Source organism: Rhinoraja longicauda, chromosome 19, assembly GCF_053455715.1.
Source record: "Rhinoraja longicauda isolate Sanriku21f chromosome 19, sRhiLon1.1, whole genome shotgun sequence".
Taxonomy (NCBI): Eukaryota; Metazoa; Chordata; class Chondrichthyes; order Rajiformes; family Arhynchobatidae; genus Rhinoraja; species Rhinoraja longicauda.
Genome location: NC_135971.1, coordinates 3338311 through 3357670, shown reverse-complemented (window position 1 = coordinate 3357670; position 19360 = coordinate 3338311). Strand labels below are relative to the sequence as shown.

Below are 19360 nucleotides of genomic sequence, written 5' to 3'. Positions count from 1 at the left end.
CAGGTGTGTACCCCATAGTTCAGGTGCGTACCCCCATAGTTCAGGTGTTTTCCCCATAGTTCAGGTGTGTACCCCCATAGTTCAGGTGTGTACCCCCATAGTTCAGGTGCGTACACCCATAGTTCAGGTGCGTACCCCCATAGTTCAGGTGTGCGTACCCCATAGTTCAGGTGTATACCCCATAGTTCAGGTGTGTACCCCCATAGTTCAGGTGTGTACCTCCATAGTTCAGGTGTGTAACCCCATACAGTAGATCTCAGGTGTGTACCTCCATAGTTCAGGCGTGTACCCCCATAGTTCAGGTGTGTACCCCATAGTTCAGGCATGTACCCCATAGTTCAGGTGTGCACCCCAGAGTTCAGGTGCGTACCCCAGAGTTCAGGTGTATACCCCATAGCTCAGGCGTGTACCCCCATAGTCCTGGTGTGTAAGCCCATAGTTCAGGTGTATACCCCATAGCTCAGGTGTGTACCCCCATAGTTCAGGTGTACCCCCATAGTTCAGGTGTCCACCCCAAAGTTCAGGTGTTTACCCCCATAGTTCAGGTGTGCACCCCCATTGTTCAGGTGTGTACCCCCATAGTTCAGGTGTGTACCCCATAGTTCAGGTGTATACCCCATAGTTCAGGTGTGTACCCCATAGTTCAGGTGTGTACCTCATAGTTCAGCTGCATACCCCCATAGTTCAGGCGTGTACCTCATAGTTCAGGTGTGTACCCCATACAGTAGATCTCAGGTGTGTACCCCAGAGTTCAGGTGCGTACCCCCATAGTTCAGGTGCGTACCCCCATAGTTCAGATGAGTGCCCCCATTATTCAGGTGTGTATACCCCCATAGTTCAGGTGTGTACCCCCATAGTTCAGGTGTGTACCCCATAGTTCAGGTGTGTACCCCCATAGTTCAGGTGTGTACCCCCATAGTCCTGGTGTGTAACCCCATAGTTCAGGTGTGTACCCCATAGTTCAGGTGTGTACCCCCATAGTTCAGGTGTGTACCCCCATAGTCCTGGTGTGTAACCCCATAGTTCAGGTGTGTACCCCCATAGTTCAGGTGTGTACCCCAAAGTTCAGGTGTGCGTACCCCAGAGTTCAGGTGTGTACCACCATAGTTCAGGTGTATACCCCATAGTTCAGGTGTGTACCCCCATAGTTCAGGCGTGTACCCCCATAGTTCAGGTGCGTACCCCCATAGTTCAGGTGTGTACCCCATAGTCCTGGTGTGTACTCCATAGTTCAGGTGTGTTCCCCCATAGTTCAGGTATTCACCCCCATAGTCCTGGTGTGTACTCCATAGTTCAGGTGTGTACCCCCATAGTTCAGGTGTGTACCCCCAAAGTCCTGGTGTGTACTCCATAGTTCAGGTGTGTTCCCCCATAGTTCAGGTGTGTACACCATAGTTCAGGTGTGTTCCCCCATAGTTCAGGTGTGTACCCCCATAGTTCAGGTGCGTACCCCCATAGTTCAGGTGCGTACCCCCATAGTTCAGGTGTGTACCCCCATAGTTCAGGTGCGTACTCCATAGTTCAGGTGTGTTCCCCCATAGTTCAGGTGTGTACACCATAGTTCAGGTGTGTACCCCATCGTTCAGGTGTGTACCCCATAGTTCAGGTGCGCACCCCCATAGTTCAGGTGCGTACCCCCATAGTTCAGGTGTGCACCCCATAGTTCAGGTGCGTACCCCCATAGTTCAGGTGTGTACCCCCAAACACCGATCAGCCACAACATTATGACCACTGACAGGTGAAGTGAATGACATTGATTGCCCTGTTCCAATGGCACCTGTCAAAAGGGGTGGGATATATCAGGCAGCAAATGGACAGTCAGTTCTTGAAGTTGACCTGTTGGATGCAGGAGAAATGGGCAGGAGTAAATACCTGAGCAAATACCTGAGCAAATACCTGAGCAAATACCTGAGCAAATACCTGAGCAAATACCTGAGCGACTTTGACAAGGGCCCAAATTGTTCTGGCCAGACGACTGGGTCAGAGCATCTCTGAAACGGCAAGGCTTGTGGGGTGCTCCCGGTCAGCAATAGACAATAGACAACAGACAACAGGTGCAGGAGGAGGCCATTCGGCCCTTCGAGCCTGTACGCACCGCCATTCAATGTGATCATGGCTGATCATTCTCAATCAGTGCCCCGTTCCTGCCTTCTCCCCATACCCCCCTGACTCCGCTATCCTTAAGAGCTCTATCCAGCTCTCTCTTGAATGCATTCAGAGAACTGGCCTCCACTGCCTTCTGAGGCAGAGAATTCCACACCTTCACCACTCTCTGACTGAAAAAGAGTTTTTCCTCATCTCCGTTCTAAATGGCCGACCCCTTATTCTTAAACTGTGTGGCCCCTGGTTCTGGACTCCCCCAACATTGGGAACATGTTTCCTGCCTCTAACGTGTCCAACCCCTTAATAATCTTATACGTTTCGATAAGATCCCCTCTCATCCTTCTAAATTGCAGTGTATACAAGCCTAGTCGCTCCAGTCTTTCAACATACGACAGTCCCGCCATTCCGGGAATTAACCTAGTGAACCTACGCTGCACGCCCTCAATAGCAAGAATGTCCTTCCTCAAATTTGGAGACCAAAACTGCACACAGTACTCCAGGTGCGGTCTCACTAGGGCCCTGTACAACTGCAGAAGGACCTCTTTGCTCCTATACTCAACTCCTCTTGTTATGAAGGCCAACATTCCATAATCTTTCTTCACTGCCTGCTGTACCTGCATGCTTCCTTTCAGTGACTGATGTAAGGACTGATCTCAGGTGTGTACCCACATAGGTCTCAGGTGTAGGGACTGATCTGAATGGGTCCCTTTCGGAATGGCAGGCAGTGACCAGTGGGGTACCGCAAGGTTCGGTGCTGGGACCCCAGCTATTTACGATATACATTAATGACTTAGATGAAGGGATTAAAAGTACCATTAGCAAATTTGCAGATGATACGAAGCTGGGGGGTAGTGTGAATTGTGAGGAAGATGCAATAAGGCTGCAGGGTGACTTGGACAGGTTGTGTGAGTGGGCGGATACATGGCAGATGCAGTTTAATGTAGATAAGTGTGAGGTTATTCACTTTGGAAGTAAGAATAGAAAGGCAGATTATTATCTGAATGGTGTCAAGTTAGGAAGAGGGGATGTTCAACGAGATCTGGGTGTCCTAGTGCATCAGTCACTGAAAGGAAGCATGCAGGTACAGCAGGCAGTGAAGAAAGCCAATGGAATGTTGGCCTTCATAACAAGAGGAGTTGAGTATAGGAGCAAAGAGGTCCTTCTGCAGTTGTACAGGGCCCTGGTGAGACCGCACCTGGAGTACTGTGTGCAGTTTTGGTCTCCAAATTTGAGGAAGGATATTCTTGCTATTGAGGGCGTGCAGCGTAGGTTCACTAGGTTAATTCCCGGAATGGCGGGACTGTCGTATGTTGAAAGGCTGGAGCAGTTAGGCTTGTATACACTGGAATTTAGAAGGATGAGGGGGGAATCTTATTGAAACATATAAGATAATTAGGGGATTGGACACATTAGAGGCAGGAAACATGTTCCCAATGTTGGGGGAGTCCAGAACAAGGGGCCACAGTTTAAGAATAAGGGGTAGGCCATTTAGAACGGAGATGAGGAAGAACTTTTTCAGTCAGAGAGTGGTGAAGGTGTGGAATTCTCTACCTCAGAAGGCAGTGGAGGCCAGTTCGTTGGATGCTTTCAAGAGAGAGCTGGATAGAGCTCTTAAGGATAGCGGAGTGAGGGGGTATGGGGAGAAGGCAGGAACGGGGTACTGATTGAGAGTGATCAGCCATGATCGCATTGAATGGCGGTGCGTACAGGCTCGAAGGGCTGAATGGCCTCCTCCTGCACCTATTGTCTATTGTCTATCTCAGGTGTGTACCCACATAGGTCTCAGGTGTAGGGGCTGATCTCAGGTGCGTACTCACAAGGGTCTCAGGTGTAGGTACTGATCTCAGGTGTGCACCCACATAGTGCCCAGGTGTACGGGCTGATCTCAGGTGCGTACCCACAAGGGTCTCAGGTGTAGGTACTGATCTCAGGTGTGTACCCATGAAGATCACAGGTGTGTGTGCTGACATAGGTCTCAGGTGTGTCGTGACACAGGGGCATCCTGGACAATACAGCTCACCCCCTCCGTGACACACCAACCTGATCTCCCCGTGGCTCAGCACTTCAACTCCCACTCCCACACTGACCTTTCTGTCCTGGGCCTCCTCCATTGTCAGAGTGAGGCCCAGCACAAATTGGAGGAACAGCACCTCATATTTCGCTTGGGCAGCCCAGCGGTCTGAACATTGACTTCTCCAACTTCAGATAGTCCCTGCTGCATCCCCTCTCTCTCTCCATCCCCTCCCCCTTCCCAGTTCTCCCACCAGTCTTCCTGCCTCCGACTACATCCTATCTCTGTCCCGCCCCCTCCCCTGACATCAGTCTGAAGAAGGGTCTCGACCCGAAACTGTCACCCGTTCCTTCTCTCCACAGATGCTGCCTGACCCGCTGAGTTACTCCAGCACTCTGTAAACGTCTCCCATCCATGTTCTCCACAGATGCTGCCTGACCCGCTGAGTTACTCCAGCACTCTGTAAACGTCTCCCATCCATGTTCTCCACAGATGCTGCCTGACCCGCTGAGTTACTCCAGCACTCTGTAAACGTCTCCCATCCATGTTCTCCACAGATGCTGCCTGACCTGCTGAGTTACTCCAGCACTCTGTGAAACCTCACCTGCCCACGTTCCTCCACAGATGCTGCCTGACCCGCTGAGTTACTCCGGCACTCTGTGAAACCTCACCTGCCCACGTTCCTCCACAGATGCTGCCTGACCCGCTGAGCTACTCCAGCGTTTTGTGTCGACCTTACATAAAGTTCTATCGTACTCCGTCGTCTCGTACACATGCCAATCCACACCTCTTTCCCTCCACAGGTGACTTCTTCCCACACACCTCAGGCTGGCTGGTGGGGTTCTGGGTCATTTTCCTTGTGCTTCTGGGCGGTCTCGTGGCAGCTTGTGTCTTGATCAGGATGGCAAGGAAACGGGACAGGATGATGAAAGGTAGGAATTCCTCTTCTCCTTCTTAAGCCCACGGCTCCTCTGGGCAGCATGGGCCCACTGACAAATAGACAATAGGTGCAGGAGGAGGCCATTCAGCCCTTCGAGCCTGTACGCACCGCCATTCAATGCGATCATGGCCGATCACTCTCAATCAGTACCCCGTTCCTGCCTTCTCCCCATACCCCCTCACTCCGCTATCCTTAAGAGCTCTATCCAGCTCTCTCTTGAAAAGCATCCAACGAACTGGCCTCCACTGCCTTCTGAGGCAGAGAATTCCACACCTTCACCACTCTCTGACTGAAAAAGTTCTTCCTCATCTCCGTTCTAAATGGCCTACCCCTTATTCTTAAACTGTGTGGCCCCTTGTTCTGGACTCCCCCAACATTGGGAACATGTTTCCTGCCTCTAATGTGTCCAATCCCCTAATTATCTTATATGTTTCAATAAGATCCCCCCTCATCCTTCTAAATTCCAGTGTATACAAGCCCAATCGCTCCAGCCTTTCAACATACGACAGTCCCGCCATTCCGGGAATTAACCTAGTGAACCTACGCTGCATGATCATGGCTGATCATCCAACTCAGTATCCCGTACCTGCCTTCTCTCCATACCCCCTGATCCCTTTAGCCACAAGGGCCGCATCTAACTCCCTCTTAAATATAGCCAATGAACTGGCCTCAACTACCTTCTGTGGCAGAGAATTCCACAGATTCACCACTCTCTGTGTGAAAAAAAAACGGTCCTAAAAGACTTCCCCCTTATCCTTAAACTGTGTGGCCCCTTGTTCTGGACTCCCCCAACATCGGGAACAATCTTCCCGCATCTAGCCTGTCCAACCCCTTAAGAATTTTGTAAGTTTCTATAAGATCCCCCCTCAATCTTCTAAATCCCAGCGAGTACAAGCCGAGTCTATCCAGTCTTTCCTCATATGTAAGTCCCGCCATCCCAGGGATCAATCTGGTGAACCTTCTCTGTACTCCCTCTATGGCAAGAATGTCTTTCCTCAGATTAGGAGACCAAAACTGTACGCAATACTCCAGGTGCGGTCTCACCAAGGCACTGTACAACTGCAGCAGAACCTCCCTGCTCCTATACTCAAATCCCCTCGCTATGAATGCCAACATACCATTGGCTTTCTTCACTGCCTGCTGCACCTGCATGCCTACTAAATTCCAGCGAGTACAAGCCGAGTCTATCCGGTCTTTCTTCGTATGAAAGTCCTGCCATCCCAGGGATCAATCAATAATAATAATAATTTGTATTTATCACATGTAGGTTGGCTCAGGGTCAACGATACGATGAAATGTATTTGACAAGACAACGTGTCACCTCAGCAGTAATATTCCAATGATAAACAAGATTTAAAAAATGACATTAGTAAGGTAGACAACAGACAATAGGTGCAGGAGGAGGCCATTCGACCCTTCGAGCCTGTACGCACCGCCAATCAATGTGATCATGGCTGATCATTCTCAATCAGTGCCCCGTTCCTGCCTTCTCCCCATACCCCCTGACTCCGCTATCCTTAAGAGCTCTATCTAGCTCTCTCTTGAATGCATTCAGAGAATTGGCCTCCACTGCCCTCTGAGGCAGAGAATTCCACAGATTCACAACTCTCTGGGTGAAAATGTTTTTCCTCATCTCAGTCCTAAGTGACCGACATCTTTATTCGTAAACTGTGTGGCCCCTGGTTCTGGACTCCCCCAACATGGCGAACTTATCTGTTCCCAAATAGACAATAGACAATGGACAACAGGTGCAGGAGGAGGCCATTCGGCCCTTCGAGCCTGTACGCACTGCCATTCAATGTGATCATGGCTGATCATTCTCAATCAGTACCCCGTTCCTGCCCTCTCCCCATACCCCCTGACTCCGCTATCCCGGGGTCCCACTAACCCAGGGGCCATTACCCAGGACCCCATACACCCAGGGGCCCCAGACACGGGTTCCGTCGACCCTCGAGGCCCCGGCTTCGGCACCTCCAGAAGGCGTCTAGGTTTAGGTTTATTGGCACGGCGGCGCGGCGGGTAGAACCGCTGCCTCACAGCCCCGGAGACCCCCGGTTCGATCCCCGACTACGGGTGCTGCCTGCGCGGAGTTTGCACGCTCTCCTCCTTTAATCCGGGCGCTCCGGTTTCCCCCCGCATCCCAAAGCCGTGCCGGTTCGTCGATTAGTTGGCTTCGGTTAATGTTGACCGAATTGGTGTGTTCGGGAGAAAGTGGGATAGCACAAAGTACTTTGACTGGGTGACCGGCGGACAGCATGGGCTCGATGGGCCGAATGGCACCTTTTTTTTGTGCTGTATCTTACCGGGCTCGGGGTTTAACTCTTCAACAGTGACCATAGAAACATAAGAAACATCGAAAATAGGTGCAGGAGTAGGCCATTCGGCCCTTCGAGCCTGTACGCACCGCCATTCAATGTGATCATGGCTGGTCATTCTCAATCAGTACCCCGTTCCTACCTTCTCCCAATACCCCCTGACTCCACTATCCGTAAGAGCTCTATCCAGCTCTCTCTTGAGTAAGAGATAGGAGCAGAATTAGGCCATTCGGCCCATCGAGTCTACTCCGCCATTCAATTGTGGCTGATCTATCTCTCCCTCCTAACCCCATCCTCCTGCCTTCTCCCCATAACCCCTGACACCCGCACTGACCAACAATCTATCTATCTCTGCCTTAAATACATCCACTGACTTGTGGCCTCCACAGCCGTCTGTGGCAAAGAATCCCACAGATTCACCACCCTCTGAGCGAAGAAATTCCTCCTCATCTCCTTCCAAAAGGAACGTCCTTTAATTCTGAGGCTGTGCCCTCTGGTCCTAGACTCTCCCACTAGTGGAAACATCCTCTCCATACCCACTCTATCCAGGCCGCTCACTATTCGGTGACGTTTCAATGAGGTCCCCCCTCATCCTTCTAAACTCCAGCGAGTACAGGCCCAGTGCCCACAAACGCTCATCATCGGCTAACCCGCTCACTCATAGAACACGGCACATAGACAATAGGTGCAGGAGGAGGCCACTCGGCCCTTCGAGACTGTACGCACCGCCATTCATTGTGATCACGGCTGACCGTCCCCAATCAGTAACCCGTGCCTGCCTTCTCCCCATGTCCCTTTGATTCCACCGGCCCCTAGAGCTCTATCTAACTCTCTCTTAAATCCATCCAGTGATTTGGCCTCCACTGCCCTCTGTGGCAGAGAATTCCACAGATTCACAACTCTCTGACTGAAAAAGTTTTCCCTCATCTCCGTTCTAAATGGCCGACCCCTTATTCTTAAACTGTGTGTGTGGCCCCTGGTTCTGGACTCCCCCAACATTGGGAACATGTTTCCTGCCTCTAACGTGCCCAACCCCTTAATAATCTTATACGTTTCGATAAGATCTCCTCTCATCCTTCTAAATTCCAGTGTGTACAAGCCTAGTCGCTCCAGTCTTTCAACATACGACTCGAAGGGCCGAATGGCCTACTCCTGCACCTATTTTCTATGTTTCTATGACACAGAGATTCGCCCATGCCAACAGACAATAGACAATAGACAATAGACGCAGGAGGAGGCCATTCGGCCCTTCGAGCCTGTACGCACCGCCATTCAATGTGATCATGGCTGATCATTCTCAATCAGTACCCCGTTCCTGCCTTCTCCCCGTACCCCCTGACTCCGCTATCCTTAAGAGCTCTATCCAACTCTCTCTTGAATGCATCCAGTGATTTGGCCTCCACTGCCCTCTGTGGCAGAGAATTCCACAGATTCACAACTCTCTGACTGAAAAAGTTTTCCCTCATCTCCGTTCTAAATGGCCGACCCCTTATTCTTAAACTGTGTGGCCCCTTGTTCTGGACTCCCCCAACATTGGGAACATGTTTCCTGCCTCTAACGTGCCCAACCCCTTAATAATCTTATACGTTTCGATAAGATCCCCTCTCATCCTTCTAAAGGCCTTAACCTTCGCCTTGTACGGCCTCAGCAATACAGCCCTGTTTGTACACAAGCCCTGTGGAAATAAATGCTGGCATCGAGTTGCTTTCTGTGCTAGTAACTGCTTGGCAATTCGGCCAAGGGGGTAGGTTGGATGAGGGCATTATGAACCCAGTACTCACTACAAACCTCTCTCTCCCTCTCTTTCAGAACTGAGAATGCGACCGACTATTCGCGGTAAGTGACCATTTAGACATTCTAGAGTCAGTTATTAAAGATGTGATCGCATCACATTTGGAAAGTGGTGAAATCATCAGACAAAGTCAGCATGGATTTACCAAAGGCAAATCATGTCTGACGAATCTTATAGAATGTTTCGAGGATGTAACTAGTCGAGTGGATAAGGGAGAACCAGTCGATGTGTTGTATCTGGACTTCCAGAAGGCCTTCGACAAGGTCCCACATAGGAGATTGGTGTAACAAACTTAAAGCACACGGTATTGGGGGTTCAGTGTTGAGGTGGATAGAGAATTGGTTGGCGGACAGGAAGCAAAGAGTAGGAATAAACGGGTCCTTTTCGGAATGGCAGGCAGTGACTAGTGGGGTACCGCAAGGCTCAGTGCTGGGACCCCAGTTATTTACAGTGTATATTAATGATTTGGACGAGGGAATTGAATGCAACATCTCTAAGTTTGCGGATGACACGAAGCTGGGTGGCAGTGTTAGCTGCGAGGAGGATGCTAGGAGGATGCAGAGTGACATGGATAGATTAGGCGAGTGGGCAAATGCATGGCAGATGCAATATAATGTGGATAAATGTGAGGTTATCCACTTTGGCGGCAAGAACAGGAAAGCAGAGTATTACCTGAATGGTGACCGATTGGGAGAAGGGGAGATGCAACGTGACCTGGGTGTCATGGTGCACCAGTCATTGAAAGCAGGCATGCAGGTGCAGCAGGCAGTGAAGAAAGCGAATGGTATGTTGGCATTCATAGCAAGAGGATTTGAGTTTAGGAGCAGGGAGGTTCTGCTGCAGTTGTACAGGGCCTTGGTGAGACCGCACCTGGAGTATTGTGTGCAGTTTTGGTCTCCTAACCTGAGGAAAGACGTTCTTGCCTTAGAGGGAGTACAGAGAAGGTTCACCAGATTGATCCCTGGGATGGCGGGACTTACATATGAGGAAAGACTAGATAGACTGGGCTTGTACTCGCTGGAATTTAGAAGACTGAGGGGGGGATCTTATAGAAACATATAAAATTCTTAAGGGGTTGGAGAGGCTAGATGCGGGAAGATTGTTCCCGATGTTGGGGGAGTCCAGAACCAGGGGTCACAGCTTAAGGATAAGGGGGAAGTCTTTTAGGACCGAGATGAGAAAACATTTCTTCACACAGAGAGTGGTGAGTCTGTGGAATTCTCTGCCACAGAAGGTAGTTGAGGCCAGTTCATTGGCTATATTTAAGAGGGAGTTAGATGTGGCCCTTGTGGCTAAAGGGATCAGGGGGTATGGAGAGAAGGCAGGTACGGGATACTGAGTTGGATGATCAGCCATGATCATATTGAATGGCGGTGCGTACAGGCTCGAAGGGCCGAATGGCCTACTCCTGCACCTATTTTCTATGTTTCTATGACACAGAGATTCGCCCATGCCAACAGACAATAGACAATAGACGCAGGAGGAGGCCATTCGGCCCTTCGAGCCTGTACGCACCGCCATTCAATGTGATCATGGCTGATCATTCTCAATCAGTACCCCCGTTCCTGCCTTCTCCCCGTACCCCCTGACTCCGCTATCCTTAAGAGCTCTATCCAGCTCTCTCTTGAAAGCATTCAGAGAATTGCCCCTCCACTGCCCTCTGAGGCAGAAAATTCCACAGATTCACAACTCTCTGACTGGAAAAGCTTTTCCTCATCTCCGTTGTGAATCTGTGGGATTCTCTGCCACAGAGGGCAGTGGAGGCCAAATCACTGGATGGGTTTAAGAGAGAGTTAGATAGAGCTCTGGGGGCTAGTGGAGTCAAGGGATACGGGGAGAAGGCAGGCACAGGTTACTGATTGTGGACGATCAGCCATGATCACAATGAATGGCAGTGCGTACAGGCTCGAAGGGCCGAATGGACCTGTTGTCTATGTTTCTATGGATAGAAGGAATGGGTGAAATGTTTTGGCCGGCGTTGAGAGTGGAGATTAATCCTGCCTCTTATTCCCTCTCTAGACTACGAAACTCTACGCCATAATCTCGGTAAGTGACCAGCAGATGGAGGACTAAGCCCCAACGACACTCTATCACCTGTCAGGCCAGGCACCAACGCGAAGAACTAGACCATTCGGCCCATCCGTGTCGACCCCGCCATTCAATCATGGCTGTTCTGTAGACAGAGCAACTGAGAAAATAGTTGCAGGATTAGGCCATTCGGCCCTTCGAGCCTGTACGCACCGCCATTCAACATGATCACGGCCGACCATCCACAATCACTACCCCGTTCCGGCCTTCTCCCCGTATCCCTTGATTCCGTTAGCCCCAAGAGCTAAATCTAACTCTCTCTTGAAACCATCCAGTGAATTGGCCTCCAATGGACAATAGAAAGTTTTTCCTCATCTCTCCCCGTACCCCCTGACTCCGCTACCCTCAAGAGCTCTATCCAGCTCTCTCTTGAATGCATTCAGAGAATCGGCCTCCACTGCCCTCTGTGGCAGAGAATTCCACAGGTTCACAACTCTCTGGGTGAAATCCATCTCTCCCTCCAAACCCCATTCTCCTGCCTTCTCCCCATAACCCCTGACACCCGCACTGATCAACAATCTGTCCATCTCAGCCTTAAATACATCCACTGACTTGTGGCCTCCACAGCCGTCTGTGGCAAAGAATCCCACAGATTCACCACCCTCTGGCCAAAGAAATTCTTTAGCACTCCACAGCAGGCAGTACATTAATGACTTGGATGAAGGGATTTAAAGTACCATTAGCAAATTTGCAGATGACACAAAGCTGGGTGACAATAGACAACAGACAATAGGTGCAGGAGGAGGCCGTTCGGCCCTTCGAGCCTGTACGCACCGCCATTCAACGTAATCATGGCTGATCATTCTCAATCAGTACCCCGTTCCTGCCTTCTCCCCATACCCCCTGACTCCGCTATCCTTAAGAGCCCTATCTAGCTCTCTCTTGAAAGCATTCAGAGAATTGGCCCCCACTGCCTTCTGTGGCAGAGAATTCCACAGATTCACAACTCTCTGACTGAAAAAGTTTTTCCTCGTCTCCGTTCTAAATGGCCTACCCCTTATTCTTAGACTGTTTGTGGTCCCTGGTTCTGGACTCCCCCAACATTGGGAACATGTTTCCTGCCTCTAACGTGTCCAACCCCTTAATAATCTTATACGTTTCGATAAGATCCCCTCCCATCCTTCTAAATTCCAGTGTATACAAGCCTAGTCGCTCCAGTCTTTCAACACACGACAGTCCCGCCATTCCGGGGATTAACCTAGTGGGAAGTCCTCATTGAAACGTACAGAAAAGTGAGCGGCCTGGATAGAGTGGGTGTGGAGAGGATGTTCCCACTAGTGGGAGAGTCTAGGACCAGAGGGCACAGCCTCAGAATTAAAGGACGTTCTTTCAGGAAGGAGATGAGGAATTTCGTTAGTCAGAGGGTGGCGAATCTGTGGGATTCTTTGCCACAGACGGCTGTGGAGGCCACAAGTCAGTGGATATATTTATACAGAAACATAAAAACATAGAAAATAGGTGCAGGAGGAGGCCATTTGGCCCTTCGAGTCCTCGTCGCCGTTCTAAATGGCCTACCCCTTATTCTTAAACTGTGTGTGGCCCCTGGTTCTGGACTCCCCCAACATTGGGAACATGTTACACGTCTCCGCGATTGTTAATCTATGTTCTGTTTTCTCCCAATGCCCCCTCTCACAGCCAAGCAAGAGGACGAAGCGAAACAAGGTAAGTGTGATGGGGGGAAGGGGGGGGATTGGAGACTGGGGCAAACCCGCTCGCTAAATCTGAGGAGGGGGTGTGTGCTGGCTCTGGAGAGGGTCCAGAGGAGGTTCTGATGAGAACGATCCCGGGAAAGAGTGGGTTAACATAAGACATGGAATGTTGGCCTTCGTAACAAGAGGAGTTGAGTATCGGAGCAAAGAGGTCCTTCTGCAGTTGTACCGGGCCCTGGTGAGACCGCACCTGGAGTACTGTGTGCAGTTTTGGTCTCCAAATTTGAGGAAGGATATTCTTGCTATGGAAGGCGTGCAGCGTAGGTTCACTGGGTTAATTCCCGGAATGGCGGGACTGTCGTATGTTGAAAGGCTGGAGCGACTGGGCTTGTATACACTGGAATTTAGAAGGATGAGGGGGGATCTTATTGAAACATATAAGATAATTAGGGGATTGGACACATTTAGAGGCAGGAAACATGTTCCCAATGTTGGGGGGAGTCCAGAACAAGGGGCCACACACAGTTTAAGAATAAGGGGTAGGCCATTTAGAACGGAGATGAGGAAGATCTTTTTCAGTCAGAGAGTGGTGAAGGTGTGGAATTCTCTGCCTCAGAAGGCAGTGGAGGCCAGTTCGTTGGATGCTTTCAAGAGAGAGTTGGATAGAGCTCTTAAGGATAGCGGAGTGAGGGGGTATGGGGAGAAGGCAGGAACGGGGTACTGATTGAGAGTGATCAGCCATGATCGCATTGAATGGCGGTGCGTACAGGCTCGAAGGGCCGAATGGCCTCCTCCTGCACCTATTGTCTATTGTCTATTGTCTATTGACGAGCGTTTGTCGGCCCTAGGCCTCTACTCGCTGGAGTTTAGAAGGAATGAGAGGGGACCTCATTGAAACTTATACAATAGACAACAGGTGCAGGAGTAGGCCATTCCTATCCATTCTATCAGGGGGTACGGGGAGAAGGTAGGAACGGGGTACTGATTGAGAATGATCAGCCGTGATCACATTGAATGGCGGTGCGTACAGGCTCGAAGGGCCGAATGGCCTCCTCCTGCACCTTTTGTCTATTGGCCCTTCGAGCCTGTACGCACTGCCATTCAATGTGATCATGGCTGATCATTCTCAATCAGTACCCCGTTCCTGCCTTCTCCCCGTACCCCCTGACTCCGCTATCCTTAAGAGCTCTATCTAGCTCTCTCTTGAAAGCATCCAACGAACTGGCCTCCACTGCCTTCTGAGGCAGAGGATTCCACACCTTCACCACTCTCTGACTGTAAAAGTTCTTCCTCATCTCCGTTCTAAATGGCCTACCCCTTATTCTTAAACTGTGTGTGGCCCCTTGTTCTGGACTCCCCCAACATTGGGAACATGTTTCCTGCCTCTAATGTGTCCAATCCCCTAATTATCTTATATGTTTCAATAAGATCCCCCTCATCCTTCTAAATTCCAGTGTATACAAGCCCAATCGCTCCAGCCTTTCAACATATGACAGTCCCGCCATTCCGGGAATTAACCTAGTGAACCTACGCTGCACGCCCTCAATAGCAAGAATATCCTTCCTCAAATTTGGAGACCAAAACTGCACACAGTACTCCAGATGCGGTCTCACTAGGGCCCGGTACAACTGTAGAAGGACCTCTTTGCTCCTATACTCAACTCCTCTTGTTATGAAGGCCAACATGCCATTGGCTTTCTTCACTGCCTGCTGTACCTGCATGCTTCCTTTCAGTGACTGATGCACTAGGACACCCAGATCTCGTTGTACGTCCCCTGTTCCTAACTTGACACCATTCGGATAATACTCTGCCTTCCTATTCTTACCACCAAAGCGGATAACCTCACACTTATCTACATTAAACTGCATCTGCCATGCATCCGCCCACTCACACAACCTGTCCAAGTCACCCTGCAACCTCATAGCATCTTCCTCACAGTTCACACTGCCACCCAGCTTTGTACCATCTGCAAATTTGCTAATGGCACTTTTACACCCTTCATCCAAGTCATTAATGTTATTATTCTTAAACTGTGGCCCCTGGTTCTGGACTCCCCCAACATCGGGAACACGTTTCCTGCCTCTAGCGTGTCCAACCCCTTAGTAATCTTATACGTTTCGATAAGATCCCTTTTCAATCTAAATTCCAGTGTATACAAGCCCAGTCGCTCCAGTCTTTCGACATACGACAGTCCCGCCATTCCGGGAATTAACCTAGTGAACCTACGCTGCACGCCCTCAATAGCAAGAATGTCCTTCCTCAAATTTGGAGACCAAAACTGCACACAGTACTCCAGTCTTTCGACGTACGACAGTCCCGCCATTCCGGGAATTAACCGGGTGAACCTGTGAATAGTGAAAGACTTGGATAGAGTGGATGTGGAGAGGATGTGGGAGACTAGTGGGAGAGTCCAGGACCAGAGGGCACAGCCTCAGAATTAAAGGACGTTCCTTTAGGAAGGAGATGAGGAGGAATTTCTTTAGTCAGAGGGCGGGATTCTTTGCCACAGACGGCTGTGGAGGCCACAAGTCAGTGGGTAGTTTTTAAGGCAGGGATCGATGGATTATTGATCAGTGCGGGTGTCAGGGGTTATGGGGAGAAGGCAGGAGAATGGGGTTGGGAGGGAGGGAGAGATAGGTCAGCCGTGATCGAATGGCGGAGTGGACTAGATGGGCCGAATGGCCAAATTCTGCTCCTAATTGCTTGTGAACTTACGAACGCGCGTCGGACGTGAGTTGCCCGTGATCCTGGCTGATCTTGTCCCGTCTCTATTTCAGAGAAGCAGAAATATTTGGAAGACTTGGGTAAGGAGCGCCGTGGGAGAAAAGCGCTGGCCCGGTTTGGGGTGGGGTGGGGTGTTGGCGGGGTGGGGTGTTGGCACGGTGGGTGGGGGTCACAGTGTGGAAACAGGCCCAACTTGCCCACACCGGCCAACAATGTCCCAGCTACACCAGTCCCACCTGCCCGCGTTTGGCCCACATCCCTCCAAACCTGTCCCATCCATGTACCTGTCCAACGTTGGGATAGTCAATAGACAATAGACAATAGGTGCAGGAGGAGGCCATTCAGCCCTTCGAGCCTGTACGCACCGCCATTCAATGCGATCATGGCTGATCACACTCAATCAGTACCCCGTTCCTGCCTTCTCCCCATACCCCCTCACTCCGCTATCCTTAAGAGCTCTATCCAGCTCTCTCTTGAAAGCATCCAACGAACTGGCCTCCACCGCCTTCTGAGGCAGAGAATTCCACACCTTCACCACTCTCTGACTGAAAAAGTTCTTCCTCATCTCCGTTCTAAATGGCCGACCCCTTATTCTTAAACTGTGTGGCCCCTTGTTCTGGACTCCCCCAACATTGGGGACATGTTTCCTGCCTCTAACGTGTCCAACCCCTTAATAATCTTATACGTTTCGATAAGATCTCCTCTCATCCTTCTAAATTCCAGTGTATACAAGCCTAGTCGCTCCAGTCTTTCAACATATGACAGTCCCGCCATTCCGGGAATTAACCTAGTAAACCTACGCTGCACGCCCTGTTGTGTAATGATCCTGATCTGGTAAGGGGACTAGAGGTAAAAGAGCCATTAGGAGGCAGTGATCACAACATGATAAGTTTTACTCTGCAAATGGAAAGGCAGAAGGGAAAATCGGAAGTGTCGGTATTGCAGTATAGCAAAGGGGATTACAGAGGCATGAGGCGGGAGCTGGCCAAAATTGATTGGAAGGAGGCCCTAGCAGGGAAGACGGTAGAACAGCAATGGCAGGTATTCCTGGGAATAATGCAGAGGTTGCAGGATCAATTTATTCCAAAGAGGTGGAAAGACTCTAAGGGGAGTAAGAGACACCTGTGGCTGACAAGGGAAGTCAGGGACAGCATAAAAATTAAGGAGAGGAAGTATAACATAGCAAAGAAGAGTGGGAAGACAGAGGATTGGGACTCTTTTAAAGAGCAACAAAAGTTAACTAAAAAGGCAATACGAGGAGAAAAGATGAGGTACGAGGGTAAACTAGCCAATAATATAAAGGAGGATAGCAAAAGTTTTTTTAGGTACGTGAAGAGGAAAAAAATAGTCAAGGCAAATGTGGGTCCCTTGAAGACAGAAACAGGGGAGTTTATTATGGGGAACAAAGAAATGGCAGACGAGTTAAACCGTTACTTTGGATCTGTCTTCACTGAGGAAGATACACACAATCTCCCAAATGTTCTAGGGGCCGGAGAACCTAGGGTGATGGAGGAACTGAAGGAAATCCACATTAGGCAGGAAATGGTTTTGGGTAGACTGATGGGACTGAAGGCTGATAAATCCCCAGGACCTGATGGTCTGCATCCCAGGGTACTTAAGGAGGTGGCTCTAGAAATAGTGGAAGCATTGGAGATCATTTTTCAATGTTCTATAGATTCAGGATCAGTTCCTGTGGATTGGAGAATAGCAAATGTTATCCCACTTTTTAAGAAAGGAGGGAGAGAGAAAACGGGTAATTATAGACCAGTTAGTCTGACATCAGTGGTGGGGAAAATGCTGGAGTCAATTATAAAAGACGAAATTGCTGAGCATTTGGATAGCAGTAACGGGATCGTTCCGAGTCAGCATGGATTTACGAAGGGGAAATCATGCTTGACAAATCTACTGGAATTTTTTGAGGATGTAACTAGGAAAATTGACAAGGGAGAGTCAGTGGATGTGGTGTACCTCGACTTTCAGAAAGCCTTCGACAAGGTCCCACATAGGAGATTAGTGGGCAAAATTAGGGCACATGGTATTGGGGGTAGGGTACTGACATGGATAGAAAATTGGTTAACAGACAGAAAGCAAAGAGTGGGGATAAATGGGTCCCTTTCGGAATGGCAGGCAGTGACCAGTGGGGTACCGCAAGGTTCGGTGCTGGGACCCCAGCTATTTACGATATACATTAATGACTTAGACGAAGGGATTAAAAGTACCATTAGCAAATTTGCAGATGATACTAAGTTGGGGGGTAGTGTGAATTGTGAGGAAGATGCAATAAGGCTGCAGGGTGACCTGGACAGGTTGTGTGAGTGGGCGGATACATGGCAGATGCAGTTTAATGTAGATAAGTGTGAGGTTATTCACTTTGGAAGTAAGAATAGAAAGGCAGATTATTATCTGAATGGTGTCAAGTTAGGAGGAGGGGGAGTTCAACGAGATCTGGGTGTCCTAGTGCATCAGTCAATGAAAGGAAGCATGCAGGTTCAGCAGGCAGTGAAGAAAGCCAATGGAATGTTGGCCTTCGTAACAAGAGGAGTTGAGTATAGGAGCAAAGAGGTCCTTCTACAGTTGTACCGGGCCCTGGTGAGACCGCACCTGGAGTACTGTGTGCAGTTTTGGTCTCCAAATTTGAGGAAGGATATTCTTGCTATGGAGGGCGTGCAGCGTAGGTTCACTAGATTAATTCCCGGAATGGCGGGACTGTCGTATGTTGAAAGGCTGGAGCGATTGGGCTTGTATACACTGGAATTTAGAAGGATGAGGGGGGATCTTATTGAAACATATAAGATAATTAGGGGATTGGACACATTAGAGGCAGATAACATGTTCCCAATGTTGGGGGAGTCCAGAACAAGGGGCCACAGTTTGAGAATAAGGGGTAGGCCATTTAGAACGGAGATGAGGAAGAACTTTTTCAGTCAGAGGGTGGTGAAGGTGTGGAATTCTCTGCCTCAGAAGGCAGTGGAGGCCAGTTCGTTGGATGCTTTCAAGAGAGAGCTGGATAGAGCTCTTAAGGATAGCGGAGTGAGGGGGTATGGGGAGAAGGCAGGAACGGGGTACTGATTGATAGTGATCAGCCATGATCGCATTGAATGGCGGTGCTGGCTCGAAGGGCTGAATGGCCTACTCCTGCACCTATTGTCTATTGTCTATTGTCTATTGCCCTCAATAGCAAGAATATCCTTCCTCAAATTTGGAGACCAAAACTGCACACAGTACTCCAGGTGCGGTCTCACCAGGGCCCGGTACAACTGCACACAGTACTCCAGGTGCGGTCTCACCAGGGCCCTGTACAACTGCACACAGTACTCCAGGTGCGGTCTCACTAGGGCCCTGTACAACTGCACACAGTACTCCAGGTGCGGTCTCACTAGGGCCCTGTACAACTGCACACAGTACTCCAGGTGCGGTCTCACTAGGGCCCTGTACAACTGCACACAGTACTCCAGGTGCCGTCTCACTAGGGCCCTGTACAACTGCAGAAGGACCTCTTTGCTCCTATACTCAACTCCTCGTGTTATGACGGCCAACATCCCATTGGCTTTCTTCACTGCCTGCTGTACCTGCATGCTTCCTTTCAGTGACTGATGCACTAGGACACCCAGATCTCGTTGAACTCCCCCTCCTCCTAACTTGACACCATTCAGATAATAATCTCAACTACCTCCTCCGGCAGCTCGTTCCATACACCCACCACCCTCTGTGTGGAAAAGTTACCCCTCAGATTCCTAT

At 49.9% G+C, this 19360-nt stretch overlaps 3 protein-coding genes across 3 annotated transcripts in view; 2 read left to right on the top strand and 1 right to left on the bottom strand.

The window, feature by feature from the left end:
- LOC144602499 (butyrophilin-like protein 1) overlaps positions 1-15734 on the top strand; it is a gene marked incomplete at its 3' end in the record, with an annotated part of 32876 nt that extends 17142 nt beyond the window's left edge. The window contains exons 5-9 of the mRNA XM_078415630.1: positions 4918-5046; positions 9179-9205; positions 11181-11207; positions 12885-12911; positions 15676-15734. Of these exons, the coding sequence (XP_078271756.1) occupies positions 4918-5046; positions 9179-9205; positions 11181-11207; positions 12885-12911; positions 15676-15734 (269 nt within the window). The remainder of the gene's footprint in view (positions 1-4917; positions 5047-9178; positions 9206-11180; positions 11208-12884; positions 12912-15675) is intronic.
- The window catches only part of LOC144603008 (zinc-binding protein A33-like), an 852507-nt gene that overhangs the window by 229078 nt on the left and 604069 nt on the right, over positions 1-19360 (top strand).
- Positions 19342-19360, bottom strand: part of LOC144602498 (vacuolar protein sorting-associated protein 52 homolog) — a 31683-nt gene continuing 31664 nt past the window's right edge. Inside the window, exon 15 of the mRNA XM_078415629.1 lies at positions 19342-19356. Coding sequence (XP_078271755.1) covers positions 19342-19356 — 15 coding nt within the window. The remainder of the gene's footprint in view (positions 19357-19360) is intronic.